Raw genomic sequence first — 11,553 nt, forward strand, 5'->3', positions numbered from 1 at the left:
TTCTCTATTCTATGTTGTGGTGCATTAAAAACACATGAAAAGATTAGGGGGGAATTGGAAATATTCAATTGATTTAACCATAGCAGTACTGATAACAGTACAATAATAATAATAATGATGATGATGATGATGATGATGGCAATGGTGATAACAATGATAAGAGCAACGACATATTTATATATATATATACATATGAACAAAGATACATACATAAAAACTATTTTGAGAGGTAGGTTAAATAATAAAATAACTGGTATTTGGATGGCTGATGACTCAGTATGTTCCAGTACTCACCATGATGAGTCTAGTTATTCAAAGCCAGTCCAGAGGAATGCCGTAAAATCGGCCACAGTGTAAGTGTTCCAGACAAGTGCATTTATAAAAACAATTCTTTAGTTTATGAATAGTTCTCTAAAAGACAGCAGTGCATAGGCTAATTATTGACAGCTTTCCCAAATCATAAGTCTGCTACGCTACTACATATTGATAATTAGTGTACAGTATCTAGCAGTAATGTTAATCTAGTGCTAGTAATTTTTCCTGCATTAGTTATTAAGTTTTGCATGAATTGTGAATTTTTTTCATTATTTCTCTGGGAAGTATTAAAAAATTGTAGTTATTGATTAGTTATTAGTGAACTACCACTTAAATCTGTAAAAAATTCAGTAGTTCTCTGGGAAGTATGAAAAAAATAGTAGTTATTGATTAGTTAATAGTGAACTAGCACTTAAATCTGTGTGCTATTACTTACTAATTCATTAATCAGAGTTACTTGTTAGTTAACTGTAGTTACTAGATTGTTAACATTGTGTTACTCATTTGTTCCTGTGTAGTTATTCATTAACGAAGGATCCGTATTTTAAAGTGTTACCGACTCGGACATTATTTGCAGTAAAGAGTTAAAAGAGTTAATGTATTTCATTTAATCAAATTACTTTTCCACGAGAAAAGACCTTCACCCGCTGACCGGATGCCACCATTGGGCCGATCGAGCCGGGCCTTACAACTACAAAGGCCAAATAAACCTGACATCTCAAAAACTGCAGCTTATACTGTACATTCCTTGTAAAATTAAGAACAGTCCTAAGTTTAAAGAGGCACAATAATAGGCACCAAGCTTGAATTCATGCAGATAAAACCATGAAGTTATAATTTACATTAGAAGTTGTAGTCAGAAGTTTTTCTGGTGAAGAAGACTAAGGCACATTAGGAGAGGATTCTTTAGTGCTTTGATTTGGATCATAAACGGGTGCAGATTGAGTCGGATAGAAAACAGGCAGCATGGCATTTGGATTTGGGTAAAGCCCTGCAGCAGCTCCTGGATAGGGCAGCGCTGAAGGGTCATTCAGATTGGGGTAAAGTTCTGCATATGGTGGTGGTTGTTCACCAGGATAGGGCACAAGGTTAGGCTGAGGCGGCAGATATGGCTGGAATCCCCCAGGTGGGCCTTGCCAGGGAGGACATTGTTGGTCAGCTGGAAGAATAACCACAGGGAATTTGACTTCTGGATCTGAAGCAAAAGACACATCCAGATAGACCTGAAAGACAACCATGTACAGAATAGTTCAAGCAAACTGTGAAACTATGTGTTGAAGTTACAAAGGAGAGAAAACAAATTATTTATTTTTGGTTTACTCTTTGTAAGAAAGTATATGCTGTAAAATCAATGTTGTTATAGTCTCTTTTACCACACAAATTAGAAAGCATTTGAGAAATTTGTGACAATTAAAGGAATTTACTACTTCCATTTTCTTTTCTTTTAATGGTGAGTAAATGAAAGAATTTTTTTTAATACTTTATTTATTTAGATTTTATTCTAAATTTCTTCTTCAGAATACAAAAGAAGATATTCTGACATTTGAAGAATATTTCAACAAAAAATATTTCCTCAAAAAAAGAAAAGAAATTTGTACAGGTTTAAAATGACATGAGGGTGAGTAAATTTTAATTTGGAGGTGAACTGTCACTTTAAATATAGCAATACTAAGGAAGATAAAATAGCACCTTGAGATCATACTGCACTTTTATAATTCTGCAGTTTTCAATGGTGACAGTCAGGTCACGTGGAAGGTTTATGCCCACTACGGATTTTGTCTTTTCTCCAGATGGGATGCGATCTTTAGTTTCTTTGACTATATCCTTAAGTCCTTTATTAGTGCTGCTGCCAGCAATGAAGGTCTGTTTCTGCTTGAGGCTGTACTTTAGCTTGACGTCACGAGATGAAGAGTTGTCAATATCAACAGAAACTCTGATTGTTTCACCTGCAGCAATGTAAGGAATTAGAAGGAATTAGATACATTTATCAACAATGGAAAACAAATACAAAATTACTATGGCAGGGTTTTGCATCCAAGTTGCAAATTTAATTTATGTAAAACCTATTTGCAGATAAAGCATTGTTTTCATTTAGTGTGTTTAGGAGTACAAAGTAGTCACATTCAGAGAAATTGGAGATAAATATCAATAGTAATATTTACATCCAGGATTTTTATGCAATATCTCAAAATGTGCATACAAATATGTTGATGGAATCCCGGCCATTGGCATTACAGGCTAGTGTCTTTAGTTTATGCAGCTTTGAGTTGCTTAAGAGCTACACAGATAATCACCTTGCATATAGCCAGTTTTGTCAGCTGTTACTGTCATTGACATTTTTCCTGAGCCAAAAAGTTTCATCTTCTTGTCTTCTGTGCCAGATTGTGGTTGCTGTATATATATGTATACAAAAACAAAAACATTTTTTTTTTTAAATAAGTAAACTAAAATTACATAAAATTTTCTATAAGCTCTAGGTCACAAGCAAATGGTTTAAATCACATTACATGAGTTCTGATAACAGTATAAGCAGTTACATAATCTCTCTATTTATCAAAAGATGAACACCAAAGAGTCAAACATGGTATTATAATTCATACCAGTAAATGATCATTGGTCCCATCATTCCTGGGCAAAAAGGATATTTCTGTACATGTAGTAGATGATGGCTTCCAAGACCTCTTCAGCTTCACCATCAACACATACTTAACCGAGCCATGCTGTCCTTTAAAAGATGGAGGCATGTTTCTGAAATGAAGGTAAAATAAACATCTTTTGGTTTTCAGAAAAGACTGACAAGCATTATTATAGCGCATAATATGGTCCTGTGTGCACTTTAGCAATTGCAACTGTATGATAAGTTTTAATTTATTCCAAATAACTGTTAGCATACCTGCTACCTTTTTTTTTACTTTCACATAACATATCCAGAATATTATTAAATAAAATATTCTAGAATAATGAGCCATGAATATGACTGACATCTGCTTTTTCAGAAGACAATGATGCAGGGGTCAGTTTTGCCTATAGGGTCATTCGATGTCAACTCAACCAGAGGTCCCCGGCTTTTTTCCTGTTGAAAGGAATACATAAATGATGAAGAAAGCCAAAATAAATGGGGGGTCAAAATTTTGACCTTTGAAATTATGACTTTAGAAAAATGGCAGCATCATTAATTTATTTTTTACATAGAGATTGGTAAAATTTTTACTATTTGTAAAATCTGTTTACTTTAGCAATCTTTGTGATATTATATGCCAACAGTGACAGTTCAAAAATGGGAAAAGGCACTTGTGTTTTTTCACAAGTTTGCATGCCTGTAACTCAAGTAGTATTACATCTTAAAGGTGCTCTAAGCGAGGTCATGCGTTTTTTAGGCCAAAACATTTTTTGTCACATACAGCAAACATCTCCTCACTATCCGCTAGCTGCCTGTCCCCTGAACACACTGTAAAAAACGTGATCTCTGTAGACAGCCCAGGGTCCACAAACGGCAACAAAAACAAACTGGCCCAACCTGGACCATGAAACATAACAAACGGTGTTCCAGCCAATAACCGACAAGAATGATTTGGGTGTGGGGGTTGAGGGCTTAGCCTTAGTGTGTGTGCACATGAAGGGGGGTGTGGAGAGTGGAGGAGAGAGAAGCATTAAGAGGGAAGTTAGCTAGAGGAGAGATGTCCTAGACAACGACAACGACTAACGCTAAAAATATATATTCTTGAGAATATTTATATGGCCGACAGATGACCAAAGAGACAACGTTACGATGAAAAAATAACAAAGAAGAGGGAAAAGGAGAAGGAACATGCAAAGTCCCGAATTTACATCAGAAAAGTGTTCTAAAGGTGGTGAGAACTCCACCGGCAGAAGGGCTTCCAATCCGACATTCGGGTGGCTCTGTTTTTGCTGGACAGGTGTGTAAATCCAGTTTGATTTTTCTAAATGGTTCATGACAGTTTCAGGAAGCACGGAAGGGACGGGGAGGGGACAGGATGAGGAGGAGGGAGGGTTGAGCTAGCCTCCATTTTGTTTGAACGTCAACAAGAAGTGACTTCACCCAACATTGCTTAGAGCACCTTTAATATCCTTCTGGGTCTTGTCAAACTTTTCTGTTGGTATTTTCATTTTAAAGGCCCTATAGGGTTCAGTCCCAGAGATATGGGGATCTTAATGTGGTTCCATTAGAAAATTGGTCAATTGTACACATTTTTAGTGGTCAAAAACCAAATGTGGATTTGCATACTCTTTGCATTCAGGCATCTGATACTTTTTCCCTTTAAAGAGGATTATCTGAATAACAAATAACGTTGAAACTAGAAATGCATCTCGTTTCAACATAATTACATAGAACATACCTGTCTAGAGTGCCATACAAATACTTTTTCCGAAGCAATGGAATCTTAATTTTTAAGGCCCTATATGGTTCAATCCCAGATATATTGGAATGGTAATGTGGTAACATGTAGTTACACGATAATGCATATTTGAACTCTTGGTAGTTTCAGAAGCTGTTAAAATGAACAAAATCCCATCTTCCAAATATCCCTGAAACTGATTCAAATATAGATTCTCAAAAATATATTTTTTTAGAGCAAGTTAATGTGCCTCAACTTTCCACCATTTCAGATTTGGATAATTGGCACTTAGACAGGTATATTCCATGCAATTGTGTTGATAAAAAAAATTAGATACAGTTCTAGTTTCAACATTATTGGTTGATTAATGCAAAGTGACCCACATTTGATTTACAAAAAAATGTGCACAATTAACCAATTTACTCATGGAGCCGCATTTAGATCTCCATATCTCTGGGATTGTGCCATATAGGGCCTTTAAAATGAAGATACCAAAATAAATATTTGTTAAACACCAAAATATAAAAAGATATTGAGAAATCTTTAAAACTTGTTGAGTTACAGGCATGCAAACTTGGGGCAAAAAAAAAACACAAGAGCTTTTTTCCATTTTTGAACAACTGGCATATAATGTAACAAAGCTTGAACATATTTAACTAATAGATCTACCAATCTCTGTGTAAAAAAATAAAAATAATAATGATGATGCCATCTTTCTAAAGTCATTTTTACCCCCTGTAATCTGGCTCCAAATCTCAGGTGAAAATTGTCGTTTGAACCCCCTCTACAAAATAGTGGATTATATATTTCATATTTTGGCTTTCAACACTATTTACAGGGTTCCCACTCATTCATGAACACCAGATTCAAGGACTTTTTCAAACACCTTTTATTTAGACCTTTGAAGACAATAAAGCTGGGTTTGTTACTGCCAATCTGGACAGTTCCAAAGACCTACTGTATATCATTACTGCAATAAAATCCAATTAGGAGAGAGGGCTGGTACAGTGTACAAGAGAGAGTGGGTTTGAACCAGAGATGCAGTTTGTAGCTTTCTCTTTCCTGCTTTTAATAATTATTTAACACTGGTTTTCTTTTCATGAACCATTACTTGATTAAATATATTAAAATATGGGAGAATATGCAGGGTGGCTGCACTTTTTTTTTCACGTTTTAAGACCCTTTTAAGACCTGAAGAAATACAAATGAATACTGTACATTAGAGGTGTGCAATGACAAAACATAATATCTCAATATGTTCAAAGTTTTGTTGATAACAATAATTAAATATTTAGCTGAGTGTGTTTTTGTGCTGGTACCATGGCTGGTTTAGATTAAACTGATTTTCAGGGGCATTTTTTACCTTATATAAGGGCATTTTTTCTAAACTTATTAGATGTATCGCATTGCCTTATATGTCAAATTCTAACTTTCAAATTATATTCAATTGGAATAATAACAGTATAGGTCAGTTCCCAATCAAATGAAATCATTATTAACAAAATCCATCTTTGCAGTGCAGCACAGAAGCGGCATCAAAAGTGGCATTAATATATTTACAATTGCATAAATAATGCTATGAGATTTTTTTTTTTTATTCAATATTTAAATATGAAATGATTTCTTCATTTCCCTGGCACTGACTGAGTTAAACAGCTCCACGCTTCTCACAGGTTTATCATGCAGAGCTCGCATCACGATCCATGCGCTCACGGCGCTCCTTCATCAGTAGAGCCGCTTCATTCTTGCATAAAGGCCAATTTTTTAAATAACACCATGCTACTCTAACAAAATTTAGTTAAAGTATACTTTCAAGAAGCGTGGGAACCCTGTATTTGTTTGTCTTTCTTCAGAAAAAAATACTAGCCTAACCAAATCAAAAGTTTAAGCTGGGAAAGTTTCCGAAATTTGGTTGATTTGGCACTGAATGACCTTTAATATTTATATTCTTTATGTTCTTCTTTACTTTGTGTTTATCGGCTATTATTTTTTTTAACTGTTCACATATTTACACAATAAAGAACAACTACCATTGAAGTAGGCTACCATAGATTGTGTTTTATTACTCACTGTTGAGGAAGCTGAAAACTGAATGGAAAAACATGACTTCCTGGTCTAATCACTGGTCCATCTGTGAAACAGAAGTTAAAAGAGTGTTTTGTGTTTCTGTTTCAACAAGCATAATTAGTCAAATGTCAGCAAACAATCTTTTCAGGTTTCCTGCAACTTTTATGTAATTTTTTATGTCATTTATTTACTAGTGCAAGGTATATGAAAACTCATCACTTACAAGTCTCTCCACTTACAAGAGTGGTGTTCTTTTCGCTTTGCCCTTTAGACATCACAGTAAGAAATATAAGTCAGTTATTATTTCCCAATCTTATCACACACACACACCCAGAGAGAGAGAGAGAGAGAGAGAGAGAGAGAGAGAGAGAGAGAGAGAGAGAGAGAGAGAGAGAGAGAGAGATAACTGCCCCACTTTGATTTGTAAGTTCACAATGAGCATTTATTTTGCCATTACATTTTTATATAATTAAATGATGCACACATAGCCTTCTACTACTACTACTACTAATAAATATTTAAAATTTTGTGCAACTTACCTTTTTTCGAGCTCTCTTGAATGAAGTATTGCTTTAGTTTGAAGTATCTCTCATGGTCGCTGTAGGTTGTTTCGTCATCGCCTGATTTTTCAGTCCATCTCACGTCCGCATCTCCCGTGAACTTCACAAAAAAATTATCCACCTTTATTTCTTTGGTCACTTCCAAAACAACTCGCCCCTCCACAATGTCCCCACTAGTAAAAATATTGCTTTCATTAATGGGGTCGTAATGGAGATTAAGCTCTTTGATGGATCTTGACATTGTATTATAATGTATACACACAGTCAGCAAGCGGTCTCGTCTTCTCGTTCTCGTAGGTGAAGCGGGGCTAATATTCTTAGCACGGGTTGAGGGCGTGACGCTTCTTACTATTGCCTGATTAGCTTTGAGAATTGCATAACATCTACTATGCGCCAGAAATCAAAAGAAGACGACTGATATACTTCTTCTGTGGAATTCTGGCGTATTCCGCACTACACCTTAGGCACATACCACCTACTATATCCGACTATTACACTAGTTTCGTTATGTTCAGCCTTGTCTACACATAGATACTAGATGTCGCCTTGGGGTTCTAAGCATGCGTCAAAACCGCCGCCATCTTAGAACGGGGTCTTGTCATAGGTAGTTGAACTGTGATTCTCGCACAGAAAATGAACTGTGAATGTGCTGTAACGTTACTCTTTAGATTTGATTTAAAATAACCCTTGTGTTTAAAATGTACAATATGCAGGAGTTGATCCTCAATACCCACTTTTGGCTGTGTTGTGCTGTGTTGTGCTGTGTTTTTCTTAACTTTTGATTTATTACCGATTGTAGGGGAGAGCCGGGACAGTTAAAACACTTTTCAGATAAATGTCGTTTTCTAAGATAAGGTTACAGATAGATTTTTTATTTTTTTTGTGATTAACAACTCACATATGTGTTCTCTTAGTATCATGTGTTATTCGGTACAAATATAGAATGATTTAAGTAAAATATGACTTTGAACGGGAGTTGTGCTTTGTTTCAAACGTCCCGCCTGTGCGGGACGGTTGAAACACAGGGGTGGGACGGATGAAACATGACAGTTTAAATGGCAACTATTCATCTAATGCTTTTTTTTTGTGAACAACACCTGACAAGTAACTTATGTACATATTGTTACAAACATATTTTGTAATTTATTTTCATTTAAAGGTTCATATTAACCATTTTTGTTCTGTCGCCCAATAAACAATAGGCGATAAGCCTATGCGCATTTTGTAATCTTTCTAACAGGCTATTTTGACGAAGACAGACAAATCAGTTTACAATTAATTTTCTTACATTTCTTCCTTGAGTCATATTGAGTGTTTTCTAGTTGAATAGCCTGTTATTATGAAGAAAATGAGGTCAACCAGACGGCGATAAATGAAATTTATTGAATATTGAAGATTGGACAATTGATGATTATTACAGAGATAGCATGTGTTGCGTAATTGAAAATTAATTTGCATTAAAAGAAACACAAGTCTAGAAACAGTATATGAATCTATGAACAATATAGGCTATGACCAGGTGTAACGGGCAGGACGCGCGGGCGGGACGTCCTGACAGCGCATCCTGTCATTTAAACCTCTTTTGCTCTTAAAGTAAAAAACTCTGATATTGCCCACTTACGGGTGTGTTGCAGTACTAATACACCTGCCGTATTATCATTACAATGGCACATGAAACAATAAATCCAACTTGTCAGTCAAAAAAAGTACTGCACGAAAGAATTCACTCACCGCATTCAAAAACAGCTTTGCGGCTTTAACTCCAAAACGACACGACGTAAAGAAGAAATGTTTTCGCGGGTATGTTAGGCATTGCGTGCTGTACGTGCTGACGAAATTTGACGTACATGACGTGAGTGGTTTTCAAGAAAATCTCAGTGTTTCATCCGTCCCGCGTTTCAATCGTCCCGCCTCTCCCCTACTCAAACCTTTTAATGGAAAAAAACAGTGTGGCACTTGTAACCTGTAAGTACTGTACAGTCCTAATAGTATGCTTGTCCTCTCCCTGTCAATCTTCAAACAGTACATCCATGATTATTATACAGAATTCCACAAATCTTATGTATGTGTGCGTTTTGCACAAGGATACAGTGGGCTCAAGGGCTTGTTTCTTCCTTGCAAACTGGGGATGGAGGTGTGGAAGGACACTGGAATTTGTGAAAATGTCAACTGTTTAAAGCCTTTCTTTAAAGTGAATTTCGTTTTGTATAAATTGTATCTTAATTTTAATCAATTTTTCATCAACCAATTGGATTTAATAAATAAGAATCAAATATAACAGACAATATAATCATGGAGGCGCCCGCGCGTTGCATTGCAAGTTAACTGGAGCGCATCTCATCCTAAGTTAACGAAACTCAGTGTATGCCTCACACAGACATGAGAAATACATCAAATCTTGCTTGTTGCACGCACACATATTATAACGAGATATTATGTTGAAATAACATTATTATTAATAATACATCTTTTAGAATATTTGATTGAATGCTGAATGTTGCGCTTGTTCAATTTAATAAAATTAAAACTTTGTGATCATTAAAATAATTGAATATTAAATATTTAGTGGCCAAGTTTTGCTCATTTATATATTTTTATATACTATAAGTAGCGATAGTTCATTCTAACTTTACTCAAGTGGAAGAATGTGACTAATAAACTTAGGCCTATAGCACTATGCATTATATTTTGAAAAAGAAGTAGATTATCTTAATATCAAAACCTTACATTTTCTCTGGACTCAATGGTAAATACATGTCTGACCGTTGGAACGAACCAAAAAAACTAGAAAATCGTATTCATGACGATTTATGGTGATTTTATATCCATTAGACCTTTGCCTACATTGACGCTGATGCATTAAAGAGGAGGGGCTCCCCTGTTCCAAGATGGCGGCTCTATTGACGCATTCGTTCCAATGAACTGCCGTAGCCAAGGCGACTAGTGTATATATCTATGTTGTATACATGTTTGTCAACCTAGCAGCGACAACATCATTTCAGTTTTTTTATTTTTTTATTTATTTTAAATAAAAACTGCCAACTACTGTACCGTTAACAAATTTACTCTACAATATTTTAATGGAGTATACACATTGTTTACGTGATTATTGTTATTATTAACCTTTGTTATTATTATTATTGTTATTATTAACCATAATAATATCAATAATAACAACAATAATAATAATAACAAAGGCATTTCTTTAAATCTACTATCAGCAACAATAGGATAGCATTGTTTACATTGAATTAAATAAAATGTTTTCAAAATAATGTTCTTACAATAGTTTATAGAAACTTTGTTCTTTTACTTTAAACTCAGGAGGACAGATCATGACTCCTATGATTTCACCCCCTAGCTCATTTCTAAATAAAGTGAGTATTTTCCGTATATTTGTTTTGAGTATATTTTAAATACAATTTTAGTCATTTTTATTTTTATTTTTACATTTCTCATTTATTTTTCATCCTTATGCATTTAGGAATTTACTCAAAATGAAAAATAAAAAAATAAAAATGAAATGTCCTATACAAATAAACTTACCTATATATCTGGTTTTAAGATTGGATGAGTTTGAACTCTCAGCCACTAGGTGGTGCCATTTGTCTTCCTTTTTGGACAATTTTGTTGTTCTTAGTTAGTCGGGCGTAATTTTGCATTTGTGTCCTTGTTTTTTGGTCTGTTTAAACCTTGAAGTTACTTGCCATAAGAATTTGTCATGAAAAAATTGGAAAAGAATTGTCATAAAAAAATGTATCAGCTATTGAATCCAGAGCATCTGAAACTGAGTCTAATAGAGGTCTAATAGAGATCAGATGCCATCAGAGTTCAAGCAATGTTAGGTATTTGGGTCTAATGTTTGGTTTCTATCTCTAGATGTCTCTATCCACAAATATACAAGCTTATGATTGACGAAACTGCTGACAAGCTCTGGTTTATTTACCGTGTTGACATATTTTCTATTGAAAGCTGGGTGAGACGTAGGCCCTATAACTAATATGCCATCATAAATTTACAGCTAAATGTAAGACAGAAAATATTACCGAAATAGCGGTAGAGGAATAACTAAAATAAGCATTATTTACTCTTGTTACCGTCACCATCTGGTTATCATTTGACCTCAAGAGTTTTGTACTTTTGCTTAATCTTGAAGTACCCATAAAGGTAACTCTACGGTAACTGTAATGGTTATAGTACAGCTTCATTTTAAACCTCTCGAGGTTCTTCTACTATATCCATATCACTTTTAT

General features: G+C 34.8%; 1 protein-coding gene across 1 annotated transcript; it reads right to left on the bottom strand.

The window, feature by feature from the left end:
- Window positions 1-2: 2 nt before the first annotated feature.
- Window positions 3-7,823, bottom strand: LOC308690557 (arrestin domain-containing protein 3-like). Its single transcript, XM_081365103.1, has 7 exons — window positions 7,280-7,823; window positions 6,964-7,005; window positions 6,744-6,804; window positions 2,916-3,063; window positions 2,610-2,706; window positions 2,005-2,261; window positions 3-1,538 (listed from the first exon to the last, which is right to left on the bottom strand). Exons 1-7 carry the CDS (start codon window positions 7,539-7,541, stop codon window positions 1,197-1,199), a joined length of 1,209 nt encoding a protein of 402 aa, XP_081221229.1. The 5' UTR covers window positions 7,542-7,823; the 3' UTR covers window positions 3-1,196.
- Between the last annotated feature and the right edge of the window lie 3,730 nt (window positions 7,824-11,553).

The sequence above is a fragment of the Scardinius erythrophthalmus genome, assembly GCF_964197995.2.
Source record: "Scardinius erythrophthalmus genome assembly, chromosome: 5".
Classification (NCBI taxonomy): domain Eukaryota; kingdom Metazoa; phylum Chordata; class Actinopteri; order Cypriniformes; family Leuciscidae; genus Scardinius; species Scardinius erythrophthalmus.

What these genes read in the sequence shown, in the direction of transcription:
- LOC308690557 (XM_081365103.1), bottom strand. Translation starts at nt 7,541, where the DNA reads ATGTCAAGATCCATCAAAGAGCTTAATCTCCATTACGACCCCATTAAT. An exon ending in AGTTTTCAGCTTCCTCAACA is followed by an intron (nt 3,064 to 6,743) that starts GTGAGTAATAAA and finishes CCTTCATTTCAG; the next exon opens with AAACATGCCTCCATCTTTTA. An exon ending in CAAAACTGGCTATATGCAAG is followed by an intron (nt 2,262 to 2,609) that starts GTGATTATCTGT and finishes ACATTGCTGCAG; the next exon opens with GTGAAACAATCAGAGTTTCT.